Source organism: Bubalus bubalis, chromosome 8 (assembly GCF_019923935.1).
Source record: "Bubalus bubalis isolate 160015118507 breed Murrah chromosome 8, NDDB_SH_1, whole genome shotgun sequence".
NCBI classification, from domain to species: Eukaryota; Metazoa; Chordata; class Mammalia; order Artiodactyla; family Bovidae; genus Bubalus; species Bubalus bubalis.
This window is the reverse complement of record NC_059164.1, coordinates 40,634,607-40,659,622: the sequence shown is the minus strand read 5'-3', so window position 1 is coordinate 40,659,622 and position 25,016 is coordinate 40,634,607. Positions and strand designations below refer to the sequence as shown.

General features: G+C 41.6%; 1 protein-coding gene across 1 annotated transcript in view; it reads left to right on the top strand.

Annotated features, from left to right (window-relative positions):
* Positions 1-6,263: 6,263 nt before the first annotated feature.
* GNAI1 (G protein subunit alpha i1) overlaps positions 6,264-25,016 on the top strand; it is a 106,295-nt gene continuing 87,542 nt past the window's right edge. The window contains exon 1 of the mRNA XM_025291058.3: positions 6,264-6,694. Within this exon, the coding sequence (XP_025146843.1) occupies positions 6,577-6,694 (118 nt within the window). The 5' untranslated portion in view covers positions 6,264-6,576. The remainder of the gene's footprint in view (positions 6,695-25,016) is intronic.

The window sequence follows — 25,016 nt, the reverse complement described above, 5'->3', positions numbered from 1 at the left end:
TTATCTGGTTCATGACAGGTCTTTAATAGTTGAGTGAAAGAATCAGTGGTTCAGTAGGTTAGATTTATACTCTAAATCCAGCTCTTCCTCTTTATTTGTTTACTATGGGCATTTATGTGCTAGTGATTGGAAATAAAACAGTAAACAAAAGAGATAAATTCTCTGCTCTTTTGAATTTATGTGCTAGTGAGAGAAGGCAGGGAGTAAACAAGTCACAAAAATATGCATGTGATGTGATAAGTTATAAAGAAATGGCAGTGCATAGTCAAGGAATGAAGAGTGACAGGTGGGTGGGTAAGCAATATATCTCCCTTTTAAGATGCCACTTAAGTGAGACTGGACTGATGTATGAGCCAAGCAGTTATCTAGAGGAAGAGTGTTCCAGGCAGGGTGAACAGAAGTACAAAAGTCCCATGACAAGTGTGTTTGGCAAGTTCAAAGAGTAGCCTGCATGTTAGTGAGGCTGAATCACTGAAGGCAAGGAGAGTGGTAGGAAGTAATATTGAGTGTAAAAAAGTGAGCCTGATAAACCAGAAAATCTTTGTCGTCATAAGAACTTGAGGTGGGAGTTTTCTCTAAGTAAGGTGGAAAGTGAATGGATGGCTAGTTCCATGTAAAGAATGACCATTCTGAAAGGATGACTGTTTGCTGGGTAGAAAACAGGCGGGGATAAGGGGCAGAGACAGAGGGACAAAAAAGCAGGCTATTGTGAAATTGCATCGATCTCTCAAACTGGGATATATCAGTGGATGGTGATATTTGGCCAAATTCTGAATGTATATGAAGGCAGAGTATACAGGATTTCCTCCGGGGGCTGAGAGGAAGGGAGGAATCAAAGATGGTGACAGCTTTGTGGCCTGAGCAAATGGAAGGGCAGAATTGCTGATCACTCTGTTTTCCTCCAGTCAAGCTGCTGTGCAGGTACAGACACAGATAGGCTAGGAGTTGATTTAACCAAATTTGAGATTTTTCTGTTGAATTCAATGGTGTGGTTTTCTGGGAGGTATCTGCAAAGCAATGATTATCCTGGTACAAGTTGCATAAGTTGCTTAAGGAGAGAAATGATCACATGACAAGACATAAGGGACAGGGATAAGGCATATGGGCAATGGATGGAAGGTGGGTGGATTGAAGAATTGATGGTGATGACATTTCAGAGAACATAAGATGGAAAAATCAGAGGTAGAGATCAGAAAGTGGGACAGCCACGTTCCTTCCTTGCGGTGGTAACAATTTCCTTTTCTACCCCTGCCTAATATTTGGGAAGAAGAGTCATGGCTTAAAGGAAACAGTAGCATATCCCAAACCTACCTCTCCATCTACTATCCCATGTGTCTACCATTCTTCGTGGTTAAACATTCTGGAAAATGTCCTCATTAATCTCTGCATTCTCAGTATTTTCCTCCTCCTTGATTTTACATGGTATGGCTTACTCACTGCAGTACATCAAAGTGCTTTAGTTTATTTGCCAGCCATCTCCTGTTGAAATGATAGGCTCATAGGAACCCAGGATTATTGGGATCTTGCTGATGATCAGATTCAACATACTCACTTTTATAGGCAGGGATATTTTAAAGGATATTAGTTAAGGGACTTTCAAAGACAGATACCCAGTTGATAATAGAGCTTTGAATTGCTCCAAGGTTATTTGATTATCTGCTTAGAGCGTCTTCTACCATAATACCATTTCCAATTCTCTTTTCTTTTTTCTTGTCCCTGGGAGTATTTTCGATGCATTTGAAATACTCTATTACCTCTCTCTTTTTTTTTCTTAAACATCTTCCACCTTTACTTATGTACTGTTATATTCCTCAATGCCCTTGGCCTCATGGACAATGACTCAAGATGTATTACCCTTTTCAGTAAGAAATTAAGTGTCCTAATTGGCATCATGTTCACATGTGCTCACAAATGAGTCTGTTGGTTGAAGTCACTGCCTCTTTTCTCTCACGTTTTCCCTCTTCTTTTCCCGTTCCTTTCTGTCATGGCCACTGTCTGTGAAGCTAAGCAGGGGGCCTGAGTGTTGCCAGTGGCGCAGTGCCCACGGCAGCATGTGAACATCCACACCCAAGTGCTGTCTCTATAAGCTTTCAGTTCATCAGCGCGCTGGTGCCTGAGCGGCGGTATGTTCTATGCAGAGACGACGGCCTTACATTATCATTTTCTCTGCCCCACGGTGCTGTAAGTTGCAAACCAAAGGGTGCTGCTTGTCTTTTAGAGTCTTTCAGTAATTATTCCATGAGTTCTCATATTTCAATATTTGCCCAGATTCTCACATCTCTAATAAAAATGGTTTTGTTTTGGGGTTTTTCTATCTCTAACTATAGACAGGTAATGGATGCCATGCTAACCCCTCTATTCTGTGTGTATAACCTGTCCCTAAAGCAGACTCTTCTTAGTAGAACTCTCAGTGTAAACAATGGAAATGTGTCCACATGTCTCATCTGCTTCCAACTTAGTTAGACAAAGATACACACTGCCTTTTCTATTGTCTCTTTTTGTCTCCTCTTACCCTGGTGCCGTGTGTGTGTGTGTGTGTGTGTGTGTGTATACACATCAGGTTGTCCTGACTCTCTCCTTCTTTGGTTCCTCCATATCCCCACACTAATCCATCCACACACTAAGCCAACATGTCTCACACAAACTCTCCTTTCCCACTTTTGCTTGTGTATTGATGGCAGGATGAGTAAGAAAGGAAGTTGGAGGCCAGAAGGAGTTTCTGAATTTTAATATCAGTTCTCACACTAATTCCATTTAACTTCTGAATGATACGGAATCTCAAGGCTGTAAGGGATTTCAAAAGCATCACTCTCTAGATCTTCTCCAATATATGATCACCCAGTCTAGATTTTTACATTTTGCTGCTGCTGCTGCTGCTGCTGCTAAGTCGCTTCAGTCGTGTCTGACTCTGTGCGACCCCATAAACGGCAGCCCACCAGGCTCCCCCGTCCCTGGGATTCTCCAGGCAAGAACACTGGAGTGGGTTGCCATTTCCTTCTCCAATGCATGAAAGTGAAAAGTGAAAGGGAAGTCACTTTTACATCTTAGTTGAATATAAATGAGTTTCTGAGGTTCCTTATTTCCTTTTGGGGAAATTATCCACTTCTTTTTTCACTTCAAGGTACAATTTATTGGCTTTCTTCCAATAGTTCTTAAATCTACCACCTTGAATCCAGACAGAAAATGTCTGTTGCCTCTGGTTTATGACATTTCTTCAGTCATTCATAAAGAACTATCATGCCATTTTGTATCTTCTCATTGCTGCATTAAATATCCCCAGTTTCTTTGATTATTCCTTATGACACAGTTTGGAGTTACTTTAAGACCTAGATGCTCTCAGCTGAATGTATCCCATTTCGTCTTTTAACATTGTCTCTAATTCTCTTAACATGTGATGATGAGTTGTTATTCAGCAGTAAAAAAAAAAAATATGAAGTATGAAAAATGCTACAACATGGATGAACCTTGAAAATTTTATACTAAGTGAAAGAAGGCAGTGACAAAAGACCATGTATATGATTCCTTTTATATAAAATGTCCTGAATGGGTAATCCATAGAGACAGAAAGTAGATTATTGGTTGCCTAGGACTGGGGGTAGGAGGGACAGTGGAAAGATTGGGGGAATAATGGCTTTAGGGCATGGGGTTTCTTTTGGGGGTTATGAAAATGTTCTATTATAATTGATTGTTGTGATGGCCACAAAACTCTGCAAGAATACTAGAGCCATTGAATTATATACTTTTAGTGGATAAAATAAATGCAGTGTGAATTATATCTTAGTATAGTTGTTTAAAACATATGATGGCCAGAAGGTAAAACAGTACTCTGAAGTAGATTGCTTTAACCTCTGTATTTCAGTTTCACTCTCTATAAAATAAATGAGTTGATACTATCTGTCCCACCTGCTTGATGAGGTTGTTGAATCATGTTTTTCAATGTCATAATTATGTAAATTATTAATTTGAATGATTTTTATCACCTTGTATCTGGACTACTAACAAAATCCTCTTGCTGGTAACAGGATTTGTTAGGTGAAATGAAGTGAAGTTGCTCAGTCGTGTCCAACTCTTTGCCACCCCATGGACTGTAGCCCACCAGGCTCCTCTGTCCATAGAATTCTCCAGGCAAGAGTACTGGAGTGGGTTGCCATTTCTTCCTCCAGGGGATATTCCCGCCCCAGGGATTGAACCCCGGTCTCCCGCATTGCAGTCAGACACTTTACCCTCTGAGCTACCAGGGAAGCTCATTTGTTTTGTTAAATAAAATCCTTTATTTCCATCATATACTTTGCACTTAACTCTCTTAACTGGTTATTCCTCTTAAACAAAACATACCCTGTTATGAAATGAAAGTTTGTGTCCCTGCCCCCTCCATTCACATGTTGAAGCCCTCACTCCAGTATGACAGAATTTGGAGGCAGGGCCTTTGGCAGGTTATTGGGGGGGGTGGGGGCGGGTTCCCATGATGGGATTAATGTCCTTATAAGAAGAGTTGGAGGATTAGAGCTCTTTTTCTCTACAGGTGAGAGCATAGCAAGAAGGTAGCCATCTGAAAGCTAGGAGCAGAGTCCTCAACAGGAAACTAAATTGGCTGGTACTTTGATTCTGGACTTCCCAGCCTCCAGAGCTGTGAGAAATAAATTCCTATTGTTAGCACACACTGATGTGTGCTAAGATGCTTCAATCGAAAGACTCACAGATAATACAAAATGGTAATATGCAAACACTATGTTGAAAGCTCACTCTGTCAACTTTAATTCCAGAATTTCTGATGAACATCAACATTTAGACTGCCAAGAAATACAAAGAGGGTAAAGATGACTCATTATAATTCAAAGCTTGCTCCTTTTTGCTGATATCTTACAAAAGACCATAGGAAAAGTTGAGGCAGTTCTTGAAATGGCAGTTCTTGAGCCTGGCATGTTTGACTACTGCAGAACAGGAAAGGGCATGTCCAATTAGGAGGAAACTGGCAATCTCTCCCAGGCCCCAGGCCTTCCTTAAGGAGACCCACTCTAAGGCTATCCTTCCTGTAGCATCAGCTCAGCCTTACCTTCTTGGAAAATTCAAGCCCAGTTTTTTTAACAAACTTTTTATTTTTATAAAATAAGACTTATAGATGGTTGCTCTTTGGTTTCTGTTAGAGCAATTTCCTAATATAACACATCAAAGAAGATGTTTTTCTTTGCTACCAACCCAATCTTATAATCAACCAACATTTCCTGTGATATCTGTAAGGAAAAGTGTAGTAGTGCAAGTGACAGAGACCAGATCTTAAACCTATGCTCATTGATGACATGGAATTCATCAATGGGTGGGATACCTCCAATGCCCACAGATTCCCCCAGACCAGGTAAAGCTGGAAGGATGGAGGATAGTGTGGATCAGTTTCATCTCATTTTATGCGTGAGGAAGCCAAAGCCTGCAATAAGGAATGACATGCCCAGTGGCTTCTGATTTACTAACATGGTCATGAATATTGGTGCAGAACTTGGCTTGGAAGCTTCTATGTAGTCCCAGAGGAGGTAAGTTACGGTGAGGAGCAGGTTTGTGTGGGTGTGTTGGTTCTTATTTTAAAAATATACTCTTTGATTCTTTGTCTCACATTTTCTCAGGTTTGAGGAAATCCTTCAAAATGTTTTCTGCTTGTGGAAAGGAACGTGAAAATGGATGGTAGGAGGGAGGAGAGAAGGAAAAAAAAAAAAAGGAAGAAAGTTGACCTCTTGTCCTCCCCGGACTTTTTTGTTCCGCACTTTACCTGTTCTGCTTTCTCCATGGCTCCATTCCCAAACCAGCTAGCTCTATCTCCCACCGCCATGAAGGCCAGCTGACACGGGTTTGCATTTTGAAAACCCTCGCGCGCCCGCCCGAGCTGGGCATGCTCAAACGCCCAGGACTGGTTTTTTTTCGGTTTCCAACTTTGGCAGCTCTCCCACCCGCACCCCAAGGGGCAGGTCCGCACACATCCCTGGGTGTGAGTACACGGGAAGAAATTATCACACTCTCGAGGAGGAAGCCAGGTAGGGGAATTGCCCGAGAGGTTTGGGGCTCCGGGGGCGCTTCCCAGGGGCGCGCGCGCGGGTGGCCAGCCCTCGCGGGCTGTGCGGCGCCGGGGTCCGCGGCAGCGCGGGCGCGCGCGCTCATCCGAGGGGGCGAGGTCCGAGGGCTCGTGCGCGGGCGCGCGCTCTGGGAGTGGTCGCGGGGCGGCGGGCGGGGCGGGTAGGGGCGGGGACGCGGCGGCGCGCGGACGCCTCGCAGAGCTGGGCTGCTTAGAGGCTGCAGCGCGGCCACCAGTAGGAGGCCGCTGGCAGCTGTTCCCAGAGCCTAGGAACCTGGTCTTAGGGGGCGCCTAGGGAGGCGAGGAGTAGAGCCTGACTGTAGAAAAGAGCTGCGCGGTGCTCCTCGCCCTTCGGCAGACAGCGCTGCCCTCGCTCAGTTTCGGAAGGAGATAGGGGTGGCGTGGCCGGCGTCAGGAGGAATTCGAACGCCTGCATCCAGAAAGAAAGAATTCACCTGTGTTTCGAGGCAGCGCGCCGGACTTGGAGGGAGCGGCAGCCAGCTTTCGCTCCTGGCACAATGGGCTGTACGCTGAGCGCCGAGGACAAGGCGGCGGTGGAGCGGAGTAAGATGATCGACCGGAACCTCCGCGAGGATGGCGAGAAGGCGGCGCGCGAGGTCAAGCTGCTGCTGCTCGGTAAGAGCTGCTGGAGCCTGGTGGGCCTGGAACCCGGGGGTCGGGCGGCAGAGCCGTGCGCGGCTGTGCTGGGCTCTTTGCGGTTGGGAAACCCGGAGGGGAAGTGCCAAAGCGGCGGAGGGCGCATCGTGTAGCGTCCGAGGATGGTTTTGGAGCGCGAGCTTGTGCGGCGCAGAGCTGAGGCGGGGGCCCCTCTCCTGCCTTTCTCTTTGCTCCCTTGGCCCCGGAGAACTCGCCGGTGGCGCGGCAAGACTTCACTCGCGTGCCTGGTGTGAAATTTCACCAGGAGCCCAGGAGCGGTTCGCAGGGAAGCCCCCTTCTTTTAAGTTAGCTCAGCTTTATGAAAATGGAAGGGCATTCGCGAAAAATAAAGAAAAGCACCCCCCGCGCTAAAACCCTGCGTACAAGGCATCGTATCGCGGTTGTGGTTTCCTCGAGGATGTCAAGAGTGCCACGTTTTGTGAAATCAGTGCACCTTTCGTGGGGCCTCCTTAGGGTTGAATTGTGTCTTTCTGGTGAACTTCCTATGGCGACTCAGTAAGTGTTAAAGGAGCACTGATTACAGGGGAAGTAGGCTATGCTGGATGCTGGATTTTTTTTAATACTGTGGGGACATGGGAACCACCAAAAAGTTGGGTAACATTGGCTTCAGTAAAACCGATGTGAAAGGTGTGAATGGGTCACACGGGACAACAGGATTCTCCTCTGCTGCCAGGGCTTCCGATGAATGAGATTTGCCAGGTCGACGCAAGGCTTTTATTTGTTCTTATTATTGTTCTGGTGGAGAAACGCTCTGCGGAGGTCTTTTCCAGTTGTTTGAAGGAAGGGAACGTGAAAAGAGTAATCCAGGATTTTGATTGAGGGATACACTTGGAAAATATTCACAGTTTAAGATTTTTGATGTGTGAGTTAAGATTTCCTTTTGTTTGCCCCGCCCCCCCCCGCCCCCCCGCAAACACACCACACCACCCTACCTATAGGTAGCGAAGTAGGTGAAAGATTTCTTAGAATCTTTATTTGCACTGCAGCGACTGCTTTTATTTTTGTAACAGTTATAATAAAATAAATACTATTGCACAAGCCTATTTTCAGTAAGCTTCTGTTTCATTGGTTTAATGACTGCAGGAAAAATGGTGGGGTTTTTTCTCCATTACTAGTAGGCTTAGAAGCTGCAAACTTGGCATGACTAAAAGTAATAATGATCCGAGTCATTCTACAAGTAAACTGTGAAATAACTTTGTATTTTAGAGACCTGGTGGTTTTTCCACACCTCCCCCTACCCAAAGTAAATCTTTCTCAGTTCATACTGTTTACCTAAGTTTTTACATAAATAAGAAATAGTCTTTTGAGGAAGGCAATATATTTTTAGTATCTTGAACACAGAAGGAACATACCTTGGTATGGAAACATATAGGTGCTCCTCTTTCAAATGGAATGTGCTTGAGACAAAAATGGAAAAAGGATTGAAAAGTTCTCTTCCAGCAGTTTGTGCACTCCTGCTCTGATGTATTATTTCAGTGTATTGTGTGATGCTCAGTTTGAGTCAGCCATCCACCATGTTTGTTTAAAGGCTTGAAAAATGAGTCCTCTGGTATGGTAATATGCTTTAAATAGATGTCTATTAGAAATGGACAAGGATAAGGGTCCAAGGAGTTGGTGTTTGCTTATATTCAGAAGGGATTAGTATTTCTCAAACTTAGCACTATTGGCATTTTGGATGGAATATCTCTTTGTTGTGCAAGCTGTGTTGTGCCTTACAGGAAGCTTAGCAGAATCTTTGGCCTCCAACTAACGTCTCAGGTAACTCCCAAACATGCCCTAGGGGCAAGTTTAATCTCAGCTGAGAGTAGCTCTTCTAGACTGAAAAATATATACTGAATTTGTAGGGTAGAACCTGAATTTGGATCTCTACCATGAACTGTAGTGAGAGCTCTGAGGGAGGTGTAGCAGGTTATGATTTTCAGAAGAAATTAAGGAGTTTTGTTTCTCCATACCAATAACATTAGAAAGCTTTCAAAATGACTTAAAATCTTTAGGTAGCTAAATTTTTTCAGCTCTCTTTTCTAGCTTTAGTCTTGTGCTGTTCCCACACCTTTTCTCTGGAGAAATCCCATCACAGCATCATATTATTGGCCCAGCATTCCTCCTTGTCTGTCTTACTCCCATCCTACCCTCTACCCTTTTGCCCAGAGTTCCAACATTCTAGTTCCTTTAAACAGAATGTTGGCTTATTCTTGGAATGTTTGAAAAAATATTTCTTTTTCCTAGTTTGACTTGAGCAGTAAAGTATTGACATTTGATTCTTTGGGGGATTTTTTTTTAGTTCTTAGTGTGTAAAGAGCTCAATTAAATCATTCCATGTAAAACACAGCAACTGAATCATCTAGAAATGTAAAATGGTGTCTAGGTAACCTATAACCAATGTCAATTCCATTTACATCAGGCTTTCTTTCTGTTTATTTCTTTTTCTCATCAAATGATTTTTTTTTAAGGCATAAAGCACCTAAGGTACCTTTAAGATGGTGTAGTAAATAGTCCATTATATTTCATTTTTTATTAAGGCAAGAATTATATTTTAGACATTGTGGTTGAGAGATTCAGGTATAAGACACATCAGTAAAAAGTTTTTGGTACTGGATGTCTATGTTATTGGGAACAAATGTATATATTTTAAACTCAGAGGTATTTCACTATCCTTATTAGGAGCAGTGAATTAGGCCTTACAAAATAGAGGACCTAGTCTAATTGACCTAAAGAAAATTAGGTCAGGGTTTAAGTGGTTCGACCTTTTAGATTTAGCTTTCAGGCTTTAGTATTAGAGTGGTAATCCTAAAGAAACTTATTTTAATAATGAAAGTTTTCTTTCCATTATATGTGACTGTCTCAAGGGAAAATCTTATTGTTATATCTTTGAGGATGTTACAACTTACCATCATCATTAAACCTGTTTCAGTGAGACTATATTGTACATATGGGTACTTATTACATATTTTATGATAATTTTCAATGATATATGAGGGTATAAAATATGCCAATAAAATTTTTACAAATTGTTTTAAAATTATTTGATTCTGAAACTTTGAGCTGTTATTCTCACTCCACCCATTATCCTTCCCTCCACCAGAGTCATCCCCACAAACAAACAAATACAAATCCACACCTTTTATCTCCTTCTTTAGCTTCTTAAAATGAGGTGAGGAACTGGATCTCTTATACTTGGTGAATATTTTTCCATTCCTGCCACTCACAAGCTATTTGAGAAACTATACTGTTCATCGCTTTGCTTTCTTTAAACTTTTCCCTTGACTCCTCTAGTTAAGAAATTACGGCATTGCAGAACTTTTGATTTTGCATTGCTTTAGCTATTTCCTTAGAATTGGCTCAGGATCTTAGATGTCAGAAAGTTCCTTGAGTGAGTGAGTGGATCTGGTATTTCAGCAGACGTTGTTCTCTCTTCCTCACCTGCTTTGTATTAGCAGTTACTGTAATAGAAGCCACAGGTGGTGGTGATGTGTGTTTTGAAAGTGCTGATGTTTCTGTATCTTCTCTTTTTCATTCTTATTTTTTATAGTTCAGGTTCTGCTCTGCCTCTGGCAGCCCAGTTGCAGTAGACTTTCCTGCCTTTGCTCTTCATTCACCTCTAACCTGCAGTAGGTACCATGCTAACTCCAGAAAACCATTCTTGACTTCTCCTTTGCCTGTAAAATAGAAGCTTTCTTGTAGACCTAGCTTCCCCTGTCCTCGCGCTCTTTTCCTCAGGGCACCATTCTTCTCCAAGAGGAATGCTTGGCATATGGTGAAGCATATTTGCACTCTGGCTTCCAGCATGATTTCGCTTTATGCCCTGTCCGCTTCCCAAACTATTGTGAGACTTCAGGAACAGGATCTTTATAAGTCGTCCTGACAACCCTTTTATTTTGTCAAGTCCATATTTAGTTCTTAATTATGTTAATATCTTGTGTAGGACTAGAATTCACCTGGAATATAAACCTTGTACTTTGCCATTTTCAGTATTGATGGGAATGTAAACAGAAAGGAGACAGTAAATGACAACTAAATAAGTGCATGGTATCTAAAAGCAAGTTGATTGGTTTAATAATTTTTTTTTTAATAAGAACTTTTCACAGTCATTATGTTTATTTGACACGTTAGGTAAATTCAAGAAAATGACAATGGATATCTGAGGAGGGTCTTTTATGTTGTTATAGTGTAGTATTATTCCTTAAATAATTTTCTTTTATTAAGCCTAGATCTCATTTTTTTACTCTTTATTTTTGGACTCTTAGCTATAAAGAACATGAAATTAATTTATCAGTGATAGTAAATTAGTTCAATTCAGTCACTCAGTTGTGTCTGACTCTGTGACCCCAGGGACTGCAGCATGCCAGGCCTCCCTGTCCATCACCAACTCCCAGAGCCTCCTCAAACTCATGTCCATTGAGTTGGCAAAACCAACCGTCTGGTCCTCTGTCATCCCCTTCTCCTCCCGCCCTCAATCTTTCTCAACATCAGGGTCTGTTCAGAGAGTCATTTCTTTGCATCAGGTGGCCAAAGTATTGGAGCTTCAGCATCAGTCCTTCCAATGAATATTCAGGACTGATTTCCTTTAGCATTGACTGGTTGGATCTCCATGCAGTTGGATCTCCATGCAGTCCTTCCAGTGAATATTCAGGACTGATTTCCTTTAGCATTGACTAGTTGGATCTCCAGGGAACTCTCAAGGGTCTTCTCCAACACCACAGTTCAAAAGCATCAATTCTTTGGCGCTCAGCTTTCTTCACAGTCCAACTATCACATCCATACATAACTACTGGAAAAACCATAGCTTTGACTAGACAGACCTTTGTTGGCAAAGTAAAGTCTCTGCTTTTAATATGCTGTCTAGGTTGGTCATAGCTTTGCTTCCAAGGAGCAAGCTGCTTTTAATTTCATGGCTGCAAGTCACCATCTGCAGTGATTTTGGAGACCCCCAAAATAAAGTCTGTCACTGTTTCCATTGTTTCCCCAATTATTTACCATGAAGTGATGGGAACAGATGCCATGATCTTAATTTTCTGAATGTTCAGTTTTAAGCCAACTATTTCATTCTCCTCTTTCATTTTTCATCATGAGGCCATTTAGTTCCTCTTTGCTTTCTGTCATAAGGGTGGTGTCATCTGCATATCTGAGGTTATTGATATTTCTCCCAGCAATCTTGATTCCAGCTTGTGCTTCATCTACCCTGGCATTTCGCATGATGTACTCTGCATATAAGTTGAATAAGCAGGGTGACAATATACAGCCTTGACACACTCCTCTCCCTATTTGGAACCAGTCTGTTCTATGTGCAGTTCCAACTGTTGCTTCCTGACCTGCATACAGATTTCTCAGGAGGCAGGTCTGGTATTCCCATCTCTAGAAGAATTTTTCATTTTGTTGTGATCCACACAAAGGCTTTGGCATAGTCAATAAAGCAGAAGTAGATGTTTTTCTGGACCTCTCTTGCTTTTTCTATGATCCAGTGGATGTTGGCAATTTGATCTCTTGTTCCTCTACCTTTTCTAAATCCAGCTTGAACATCTGGACATTCATAGTTCACATACTGTTGAAGCCTAGCTAGAAGAATTGTGAGGATTAGTTTGCTAGTGTGTGAGATGAGTGCAATTGTGCAGTAGTTTGAACATTCTTTGGCATTGCCTTTCTTTGGAATTGGAATGAAAACTGACCTATTCCAGTCCTGTGGCCACTGCTGAGTTTTCCAAATTTGCTGGCATATTGAGTGCAGCACTTTCACAGCATCATCTTATAGGATTTGAAATAGCTCAACTGGAATTCCATCACCTCCACTAGCTTTGTTCATAGTGATGCTTCCTAAGGCCCATTTGTCTTCGCATTCCAAGATGTCTGGCTCTAGGTGAGTGATCACACCATCATGGTTATCTGGGTCATGAAGATCTTTTTTGTATAGTTCTGTGTATTTTTGCCACCTCTTCCTAGTTTCTTCTGCTTCTGTTAGGTCCATACCATTTCTGTCCTTTATTGAGCCCATGTTTGCATGAAATGTTCCGTTAATATCTCTCATTTTCTTGAAGAGATCTCTGTAGTCTTTCCCATTCTATTATTTTTCTCTATTTCTTTGCACTGATCACTGAAGAAGGCCTTCTTATCTCTCCTTGCTATTCTTTGGAACTCTGTATTCAAATATGATACCCATATTATAGGATGTGGTGGAAGATGTTATTTAAACCTTGAAAAGAGTGCTATGATTTTTAAGACAACAATTGAGTGTCCAACCACAATCTTAATTTGTATTTTGTCATGCACTTCTCTCTGCCTTGGAAAATTCAGTATACCACAGATTTACACGGGAGGACCTGATGTATTTGTCATATTCCTAAGTCATGCATTTTTTGGTCACGTGTTCTGGCTTGTAGTGACCCAGCGTCTGACATCCTAGAGAGTGACACTGGTGAAACTGGGTCCCAGATGGCATTTGAGTTGAATAAGCTAAAGTCAACTGCACCTGATTTTGTAATGCTTAGGCTGCATTCTGTTATAATTTGTTAAATACTACTTTAAAACTTGAACAGAAGTGGGGCTAAAAATCCTAACAGAAATGAGACAAAAATAATTTTAAAATGAACGTTCATTACCACAAAATTAGTGGCTTAAAACAATGCCAGTTTATTACCTTTACATTTCTGTAGGTCAGAGCCTTATACCAAACTCAAGTCAAGATGTTGTTAGGGCTGCTTTTCTTTGGAGGTTGTGGGAGAGAATCCAACCTCTGTCTAGAGAGACTACCTGCTTTCTTTGGCTCATGGCCTCATCTTCATCTTCAAAGCCAGCAGTGGCTAGTGGAGGCTTTCTCATGTAGCATGACTCTCTTGTCTCCCTCCTTCACCTATAAGGACCCTAACCCCAATAATCCCAGATAACAGATTTATCTCAAGCTGAGTCTTGAATCACATCAGCAATGTTCCTTGTTTTGTAGGATAACATGCTAATAGATTCCAGAGACTGGGGGCATGGGCATCTTTGGGGGCTGTTATTCTGTCTACTGTAATCTGCCCTCTGGCTCCCAAAGATTCGTGTCCGTCACATGTGCAAAAATAGTTGTTGCTATTCAGTTACCAAGTCGTGTCCAACTCTGCACCCTCATGAACTGCAACACGCCAGGCTTTGGTGTCCTCCACTGTCTCCCGGAGTTTGCTCAAACTCATGTCCATTGAGGTGGTGATGCCATCCAACCATCTTATCCTCTGTCGCCGTCTTCTCCTCTTGCCCTCAATCTTTCCCAGCATGAAGGAAGGTCTTTTCCAATGAGTCGGCTCTTCACATCAGGTGACCAAAGTATTGGAGCTTCAGCTTCAGCATCAGTCCTTCCAGTGAATATTCAGGTTTAGGAAATCAAACTGGTTTGATCAAATCAGACTGGTTTGACCTCCTTAAAGTCTCAGCCCTTTACGGCATCAACTCAACACCCGAAATCTCATCCAGATCTCAGAATCTACTTCTGGTATGGGTGAGAATCTTCATATAATTCATACTGGAACCAAATTTCTTTTTATCTGTGAAACTATAAAACACATTATCTGCTCCCAGAATATAGTAAGAATGCACAGCTTATAAAACAGGCATCAGTTCAGTTCAGTCAGTCAGTCATGTCTGACTCTTTGCAACTCCATCAACTACAGCACTGCAGGCTTCCCTGTCCATCACCAACTCCCAGAGCTTTCTCAAACTCATGTGCATCGAGTAGGTGATGCCATCCAACTATCTCATCCTCTGTCATCCCCTTCTCCTCTTGCCCTCAGTCTTTCCCAGCATCAGGGTCTTTTCCAGTGAGTCAGTTCTTCTTATCAGGTGGCCAAAGTATTGGAGCTTCAGCTTCAACGTCAGTCCTTTCAGTGAATATTCAGGACTGATTTGCTTTAGGATTGACTGGTTTGATCTCTCTGCAGTCCAAGGGACTCTCAGGAGTCTTCTTCAACACCACAGTTCAAAAGTATCAGGATATCAGTAATAGTCATTCTCATTCAAAAAGGGATAAGGCGGAAAGAAAAAGGCCTGCGTATTCGGTCCCATACACTTTGCAAACTACTTTAGGTTTCAAGGCCTACGAACACTCTTGGTGACTATGCTTCACTTTGTGGCCTCTGGACTCCGCCCTTCAATTTTCATTCTTTCTTTTCAAGGAAAGGCAGCACCGTTTTATCAGCCTGTTTCTTGTCTGTATGATGGTGACAGCATTCTTTCATTTGGTACTTTTTTCCTCCCATTTCCTATAACCAGTAAGAGAAAAACAGGCTGCACCTTCAACAGTTTGCTTGCCAATCTCCTTGTCTAAATATCCAAGTTTATAGTTCACAAGTTCTGCTTTCCACATAACTGCAGGACATAATTCACTTATGCTTTGCCATGAAATAACAAGGGTTCCCTTTCCTCTAGTTTCTAATAATACGTTCCTCCTTTCCATCCAAATCCTCAGCAGCAGCACATGTTAAGTTCACCTGTTTATTGACAGTCTGTTCGTGATGGTATTTAGTTTTCTCTACCATCTTCCTCTCTTTCCTCTGAGTCTCACCAGGGGAGCCATTAATATCTGTATTTTGAAAAGCATGTCCAGGCAAATCTTGGCTTTTTTTCCCTGCTTCTCAGAATTCTTTCAGCTTCTACCCATTGCTTAATTCTAAAGCCATTTCCACATTTTTAGTATTTGTTGTAGCAACGCTCTACTTCCAGATACCCTCACTGATAACTCGTGTTTAACTTTAGGAATGCATAATGTTGGTAATTTTATATCCTTTGCTGCTGCTAAGTCACTTCAGTCGTGTCCGACTCTGTGCGACCCCATATACGGCAGCCCACCAGGCTCCCCCGTCCCTGGGACTATATCCTTTGGTCCCTTGTAATTTACTTAACTGTTAAGATAACAGCAAAACCACCAATTTCTGGTGCTTCATATTGAACTTGCGGTATTTCACTTGAGACGTAGTGTGAATGAATAAGACTTTTTCTTTGTTTGCCGCCTCTTCAGTGAAGTTTTTCTGGACCATTCAGTCTAAATTAGTCTTCTTTCCTCTCCCTTCCAAGTTACACCATTTTGAAATCATCTTGTCCTTTTGTTTTTGTGTTTGCTGCATCTCTACATGCGGAGCGGTTTCATCAGAGCGCGAACCCTGTACGACTTATCACCTACCGGGGTGACACATACTAGTCTTTTCATAAGCGTTAATTAAATGAGTAACTAGTTAAATGATTCATTTTGAGTAATAGTCTTTTAAAGGGAAAAAGTCAATATATTATCCTTGTGCTTTGGGTAAATTAGTGAATTTTGGCCCATTGTGTCCCTATTTATGTTTAATACCTTGCTGCTGCTGCTGCGTCGCTTCAGTTGTGTCCGACTCTGTGCGACCCCATAGATGGCAGCCCTCTGGGCTCCTCTGTCCCTGGGATTCTCCAGGCAAGAACACTGGAGTGGGTTGCTGTTTCCTTCTCCCATGCATGAAAGTGAAAAGTGAAAGTGAATTCGCTCAGTTGTGCCTGACTCTTTGCGACCCCATGCACTGTAGCCTACCAGGCTCCTCCGTCCATGGGATTTTCCAGGCAAGAGTACTGGAGTGGGTTGCCATTGCCTTCTCCAATACCTTGCTGCTGCTGCTGCTGCTAAGTCACTTCAGTTGTGTCCGACTCTGTGCGACCCCATAGACGGCAGCCTACCAGGCTCCCCCGTCCCTGGGATTCTCCAGGCAAGAACACTGGAGTGGGTTACCATTTCCTTCTCCAATGCAAGAAACTGAAAAGTGAAAGTGAATTTGTTCAGTCGTGTCCGACTCTTAGCGACCCCATGGACTGCAGCCCACCAGGCTCCTCTACCCATGGGGTTTTCCAGGCAAGAGTACTGGAGTGGGGTGCCATTGCCTTCTCCGAATACATTGCTAGTTAAGAGTAACTAGATAGAACCTACTATGTTGTATCTAACAGAGTTCTAAAAAATAACATAGAGGACCGAATTCTTGTTACATGATCAGAAGAATATTTTGACTCTTGGTAAGTGGTTGGAGTGAAATGTGATTTTTTATTTGTATATTCTGAATACATTTTTTTACCTGTGTATTTTATATTGAAGTATAACCAATTTACAATGTTGTGATAGTTTTAGGTGGGCAGCACAGGGACTCAGCCATGCATATCCATGTATCCATTCTCCCCAAAGTCCCCTCAGGTCCAGGCTGCCACATAAGAATGAGCAGAGCTCCCTGTGCTACACAGTAGGTCCTTGTTGTAAACACATTGTTTTTAACAGGATTCTTCACATACTATTTGAATGCTTTGTTTTGAATGCTTTCTCAAAATGCATACAGTCATGCAACAAGACATTAAATATACTCTCACAACCGTATCTGTCCTACAGAATGGTGCGACTCTGGGTAACTCTGGCTTGCAGGAGCCAGCAGGGGTGCTCAGAAGCTCATCAGTGTGTTCTTTGTGCCTTGCTGGCCTTTGTGTGGTGAGAATTCTTATTGGTGGCATTTGTTAAGCGTGGTTCATATTTTTGGTATTTTTCCTTAGGTTTGCTAAATCCTTGGGAGAATTTACAGTCTACTTAGGGAAAGAAGATGTATATATAAAGATAACGCCTCACAATGGAAAATGGAGGAGAAGTGGCAGAAGAGACACCGGGGGAGGGGACTGCTTTGCTGGTCTTGTGAGATGAGGGTGGATGCGGCATGCATCTCAGAAATCAAGTGGTTACACATCTGCCCGTTGCCTTCATGTACTTCTGAGGGACTTTTGGATTCTGTCAGCTGTAAGCTTTGTATTGTACCTAAACCTATAATCTAGGAGAGACTTTGCCATCTGTAGTTTACTTTTCTTACTTTTTCCATGTATAAGGACTTTTATTCCTCCAAGGGTTTGTTGTTGTTGTTCTGTAGGAAGACTCTCCACTTGGGAAAGGTGGTTGACCCAGAACTTGGGCAGTAAAATGTTTTCTTTAAGACCTTGGGCAAGTTATCCAGTTCTGTAAGCCTCAGTTTTCTATAAATTCCAGACAATAAATATTGCTATCCTATAGGGCTGGGAGACAAAGTCAGGTAATGTATCTGCAGTACTTAGACCAGTTGTTCATGGCACACACATCTTAATAAGTATTGATATAAACTTATTATAAATACTTCAGAGACTCTGTGGAATCAGCCCTCCCTCCCTGCCTCCTTGCAGTTTGATCCATTTATGGTCACAAATATTAAATCTTTTTGTTGACTCTTCTTAGCAAAGGGTGTGTACATAGCTGAAGAAGTATAAAATCAGTTGTAATTACTAGTTTCCAATCCCACCTCAGCTTCCTTTTGGGATTTGGATTTCTGTTAACAGACTCCCCACTGGGAATAGACCAGCTAAATACCTGTGCTAGGTTAAGAATTCTGTAGAGAGTGAATTTTGAGTAAATAGAAAATTTTACGAATGATTTAGAGGTAATTTTCTTACCATTTTATTACCCATTCATAGAATAAATGCAGCAGTTTCCTGCAAACTTTCCTTTTATCTTTCTTAAAAATAAAACATAGCTGTTATGAAACATAATTTGAGTTGATTCAAATGAATATGCCATTTATCACAGAAGTTTATGATTATTTCCCACAAATTTTAGAACTTTTCTGAAACTTCCTGCATTGCTAACTCAAACAGATTCCTAATAAAACTCCAGAATTAAAATGAAGTTACTTTTAAGAGAGAAGCAGCATCTCCTGAAAAGTGGGCATAACCTTGACATAAAAACAAGGAAGCATTGAATTTGTTACAGTACTTACGCATTTTAATAATTTTTCAAAGAAGTCCCTTAAGACTTAACCTTGAATTACCTGGAATTGTTCTGTTTACCATGCCTATTTAACCTATTTAAGGTTTCTACCAGATTTTTTTTTTAATCCTGGTAATATACTTATCTAATCTACAATATATTTTTTCTTGTTTGGACACATGCCTTTTATTTATTTAAAGCATGGAACCTGTAAGTAAACCATACAAGATCAATATAATGTAGTGGGAGAAGAAAACTGCCTTCTGATTAGTAGTGTTGAAGTTAATCTTTTGAAGAATAACATATTTCTATGAAAAATTTGATCCACTGAGTTTTTACAAACTGAGCACATCAGTGTCCCTAACAACCAGATCAAGGCATACCTGCCAGAGATGTGTTGTGACAGAGTACAAAGTGCTGATGCTGGTCAGTGGAGTGGCTGGAAATGATGAGATGGTGCTCCCCAACTCAAGGCCAGTGCTCTGCACTGGCTCCAACTCCTTCATCCTCTCTTGGCATACAGGACGCTCCCATCCTCTCTGATTCTGTCATCTTCACACTTCCTTAAAGTCTCCTGTGTCTTGTTCCATAAATATTCTCAAGTCATGCCTGGCATTAAAAGTAATAAAATCCAGATAGAAATTAAAAGTAATAAAATCATATACTCCTTTGATAATGTTTCATCCCATATTTTGTCATCTAAACTTTTCAAAATACTAGGCTATATTCCCATCATTTCCTCTTTTAATTCAGTGTTTAAGCTGCTTTATGTTTTAAAATTGTGGACTTTTCTAGTGATACCGAATTATTGGAAACTACAAACGCTCATGGAATGCACACCAATATCTTTTTTAAAGAGATAATGTTGTGTGACTTTGCTTTGTTCACTGAAGTTTCTTTTATAAATAGTTTGGGCTTCTCATTCTAACTTCCACATCTCTTAACCTCTCTCCTGTTTTTTGGGTTTTTTTTTCATCCTTTGTTGTGTGCTACTTAGATAATCTTCTAGTTTACTTTCTCAATTCAGTAATAAATTAATGTGCCTTGTAACATAAGTGTCATTTTTTTACTTCTAACGGTGACAATTTTATTTCTAGAAACTGTTTTTAATCTTTTAAATAATAGTTTATTACTGTATTTTTTGTCTTAAAAAAATCACTTTTATTACCACTAACTTCATAGTCTCTTGGCAGCTACTTGTAGTGTCTTGACTGTATCTCATGGTAAGTAGATTGTACTCTCCTGTAATTTTTTGTGTGTGAGTGTATATTAACCAATACATGGCCTGTGTGAATCCTGGGCACCCTGTATTGGCTGCAGTTTTCCTCTCAGTCGTGCGAACTGAGGGCAGAGGACAGGTTTATTTCTTATTTACCTAATATGGTGTTCTAAAACTGGAAGCATCATCGCTCCTCCACTCACTAAACCACTTTCTTCTTCCTGTTTCCTTCGTCTTACTTCCTGTCACCACCAATCCTTCACTTTTTATTTGTTCTCACACCTAATTAGTCAGAATCACCATTGACTTTATTTTCTAAGTATTTTCCTGCCTTACTTTTTTTTTTTTTTTTACCATCCAGCAACCTTGAATTTGAATATTTATGGTTCCTTTCATTCCTGTGCTCTCTTTTTTTTTTCTTTTGCTTCCCTCTACCCTTCACTTATGAGATCTCTGCTTAGGTTGAGAGGTGTGGGTATGTGTGGGTGGTGTGTGTGTGTGTTCACGTGCGCCCGTGTGTGTGAGCCCAGTGGGGAGGGTCTTCTGGGGATCCTCATTCGAGGTGTGTGTGTGTGTGTGTGTGTGTGTGTGTGTGTGTATGTGTGTGTGTGTTCGTTCATGTGCGCCTGTATGTGTGAGCCCAGTGGGGAGGGTCTTCTGGGGATCCTCATTCACTTCCACTGTGCCCGTGACCCCGGCAGACAGCTTGTTCCCTGTCTACTGGCACCCACTGCTGAAGTGGGGATATCCGTGCTGGTCCATTATGTCTCGTTTTAATCACAGCCAGGACCATCTGTCTCACTGCCGTGGCTGTCCTCTGTCTCTAGTGGTGCTGTGGGCCTCCTGGTCTCCCCCTTTCCAGACAGCCCTTTGCTGCAGAGCCAGAATGTTGTAGCCAAGCTGTGAGCCCCCTGAGAGCTCTGCCTTCTCTAGGCACCTCAAGCCTGTGGAAGGTTCTGTGTGGCATCGATGCTGTGGTGATGCCAAGGTGCTGGAGGGAGACGAACTTGCGTGTTCTCTCTGCAGAGTCACATCACCAGGCTGCCTGGAGGTGTTGCTGCCTTAGGCGACTTTCTTCCCCCAGGATCCCAAATAGTCCCCTCTGCCTTTAGCAGTCTCTTCTCTGACATCCCATTCATGCCTGAAACGTGGGCTCAAAGAGAAGATCAGCCTAGAGATGACTCCGTACCTCCCTTGTCCCCGTGTGCCTTTTGAGGTTGCTCTCAGACCACTGAGTGCCCTGGGGCTGCCAGGGTTGCAGTCTCTGCCATGTGATACCTGGAAAGTACGCCATGTGTCTTCACCCATTTCTGTCTTGATGACACTAATGAACCCTTTTCTGCCTCTTTCCCATTATTCATGTAAATGTGAAAAAGAAAAAAACACAAAAAATTTTAAAATATTTCTCACATTACATTCTCTGTTGTCCTTTACCTTCCTGCTCTGAAGCTGTTTTTTTTCCGCTACTGTCCTAATTGTGAGTTCTTGCTGCTCCATGTGTGCTCACCTTTATTTTCCTAAAGCAATTCTTTTTAAACACAAAAAAGTAAGTCGTAATCTTTTAAAATGCAGGTTCTAATTCAGTAGGTCTGGGTTGGGATCTGAGTTGCTGCATTTCTCACAAGCTCAGAGGGGATCCCTTGGCTGCTGATCCACAGCCCAGGCCATACTTGGAGAAGCAAATTCCTTGAGTAGGTGATCCTCCTGGATTGTTCCCATTTAACCATTTGTACACATTTTTAGTCTTATCCTGTCTTTGCCACATTCTTGAAGCCTCCCATAACCTTCTCAATAAAGTATTTAAAACAGCTCTTTGTTCACAGTAAGCACTTATTATGTTTTATGCATTCACATATATGTACATGCATGTATAATGCTTATTGTTGTTTTATTGCTAAGTCATGTCTGACTCTTTTGCAACCCCATGGACTGTAGCACACTAGGCTTCTCTATCCATGGGATTTCCCAGGCACAAACACTGGACTGGGTTGCCATTTCCTTCTTCAGGGAATCTTTCCAACCCAGGGATCGAACCTACATCTCTTGTGTCTCCTGCATTGGCAGGTGAATTCTTTATCTATGAGCCACTAAGGGAGTCCTGTATAATTCTTACCACTTACCATTTTGTTGTCAACTTTTAATGTTAATCTGGAATCTTGTTTTAGTAGTGCATTTTGAAAAAAACTACTTGATACTATCTTGCATGGAAACATGCACTTCCTGGAAAGTGATCAAAAACTATAATTAGTGATAATGAATCTTCTGTGTGTTTAGCAAGAATTTTTACAGTGGATTTCCTCTTTTGATGATATAATTGTTCAGGTCAGGTTGAACATGACCTTATAATTTTTTATGAACATTTTCATTTGGTAAAGTTCATGATGAAATTCCTTTGTTAGAAGTAAATAAAAGATGGTTATAAAGCCTGAGGAAGTTTATAGCCATTGCCACTTTTATAACCTCAGCTTTCCTAATCTATATGCACATACAACACATTTCCCCTGCCCTTAAAGGGAGTTCTGGTCTTAGAAAACTTATCTGTCACATTAATGTTTACTGACTTGCACTTACAAAATGTGATTAAATATAGAATAAATGTTCAATGACTTCTGTTTTCATTATAGTATCATTAGCTGGCTGGGCTTACTTTAAGTTAGCTGTGACATCTGGTTCTTATGAAACATATGTAAATTCATTCAACGAATATTTATAGAATGCCAACCCTATGGCCTGCATTTAGGTATCTGGGAATGGAAAAATCTCTGGGAAGCTGGTATTAATTAAAGTAGAGAAAGCATTCTTTAAGCATTTTACCATTAGATAAGAACAATATGGTTATTTTGGGCATGTTATAAGTTTAAGTATTAAAAACTGGGTTCTGGGTTTCTTCCACTCTGACATTTGTCTTACCCTTTGTAGTAGAGATCATTTTAACTTTGCTATGGATGATTGCACTTTATACGTCAAGTTGAATTTTACTACTTTTTGCCAAAAGCTGTTCAAAAACTTTCAGAGCAGAAAATATGTAATGAGCTCCACAGTGACTTATACTGTGCACATGGTATTTCAGAACTAATTTCCAGGAAAGTTGTCAGTCTACAAACGTAGCCCATTGTAGTTCTTGCAGTCACATCCAAAGGAACTGAAGCTCTAATCTAAGAAGTAAGCATTATATAAAGAATGATTCTGAAAAATATGAAACTCTTAACAGATTCTTCATGCTGCTGCTGCTAAGTCGCTTCAGTCGTGTCCGACTCTGTGCGACCCCATAGACGGCAGCCCATCAGGCTCCGCCGTCCCTGAGATTCTCCAGGCAAGAACACTGGAGTGGGTTGCCAGTTCCTTCTCCAATGCATGAAAGTGAAAGTGAAGTCGCTCAGTCGTGTCCGACTCCTAGCGACCCCATGGACTGCAGCCCACCAGGCCCCTCTGTCCATGGGATTTTCCAGGCAAAAGTACTGGAGTGGGGTGCCATTGCCTTCTCCAACAGACTCTTCATAGTGGCTAGCTTTTGACAGTCAGTCAGCAGGACTTAAGCTTTGTGTGATTCATAGACTTGTGTAGAGTTTGAATTACATTGGGTGTGTGTGGATGTTTTTGTTCATTAGTGGACAAATGTTATTTTAAAAAACAAAAATGTTAGAAAATTCAAACATCAGAATGAGTCTGTCAGGTACGCAACTTATTTTTTCTGAATAAACATAGCCATGAAGAATTTCTAGAATGGGTTCCTATACATGGGGGAATAAGTCGAGAGTTGAACTTTAATAATTTAAGAATCATATTCTTAAAACATAATTTGGCATAATGATTTTGCCTGGATTCTGAAAGTTAAGATTGTGTGTGTGTGTGATGACTCAGTTGTGTCTGACTCTTTGTGACCCCATGGACTGTAGCCCACCAGGCTCCTCTGTCTGTGGAATTCTCCAGGCAAGAATACTGGAGTGGATTGCCATTTCCTTTTCTAGGGGAATCTTCCCAACCCAGGATTTGAACACAGGTCTCCTGCATTGCAGGCTGACTCTTTACCGGCTGAGCCACCCGGGAAAACATCTTAAGTTAAGAAAATCTAAGTTAAGATTAGGTGTTTAGATTTTTTGATATTTCTAACTATTAAATACTATGTGGGTAAGGTTGCAATCCAGATAATCACCTTATTTGCTAGAACATTTCAAGTGCAAATATAGGGGAGTAATTGTTTGTCACATGTTTCCCATATAGATAGTATGATTGAAGAGAAGTTGGTTTTTAATTGTGTATAGGTATCATTTACATTTGTTGTCATTTCAAGCTTTAGTTTACTATAATTAACTTTCTAAAACTTGATGTGTGGTCTTAAGGAAGCATTCAGCCAGAGCCTTTGTGTTATTAGTCTTTTGAATGCATTTCTTCTATTAATAATGGATTATATGATATAGATCCATGGTAGTTTCATACTTTAATGCAGTCTGCTATTACAGCTTCAGTAAAGAGACTTTATAAAAGACACATTCTACAGCTTTCTTGGACATAACATATTCACAAAGTTTTTTCTTCTTTCTAGCTCTCTATTTCTCTTAATTTTATATTTAATGATATATCTCATTCTCTTAAATGTAAACTGGCATCTGTGCTGATAGATACAGTAAATATCTGACAGGATAAGTGTGTGAAGAACATTTCTGTTGTTAGGTGGGGCTCTTTATTGGCTAGGAAGAGATGCTCCTCAAGCTGGCTCTGACACAGAGGGCGTCATTACAAGAGGCTCAGAGGAAGCCCAAGGCTGAAACTTTAAATTGGCAGGTGGGGATCAGGGCTGGTACCTTTGGTTCTGGCTTGTGTACAGCATTGCCTCCATGATTTCCATCCAGCCGCTGGTTTCTACATTCCATGAACTTAAAGTTAACCTTGCACCACTCACAGCCTCAAACCCATAATTCAGTTCAGTTCAGTTCAGTTCAGTCGCTCAGTTGTGTCCGACTCTTTGCAACCCCATGAATCGCAGCACGCTAGGCCTCCCTGTCCATCATCAACTCCTGGAGTTCACTCAAACTCATGTCCATCGAGTCGGTGATGCCATCCAGCCATCTCATCCTCTGTTGTCCCCTTCTCCTCCCGCCCCCAATCCCTCCCAGCATCAGGATCTTTTCCAATGAGTCAACTCTTCGCATGAGGTGGCCAAAGTATTGGAATTTCAGCTTCAGCATCAGTCCTTCCAAAGAACACCCAGGGCTGATCTTTAGAATGGACTGGTTGGATCTGCTTGCAGTCCAAGGGACTCTCAAGAGTCTTCTCCAACACCACAGTTCAAAAGCATCAATTTTTCCACGCTCAGCGTT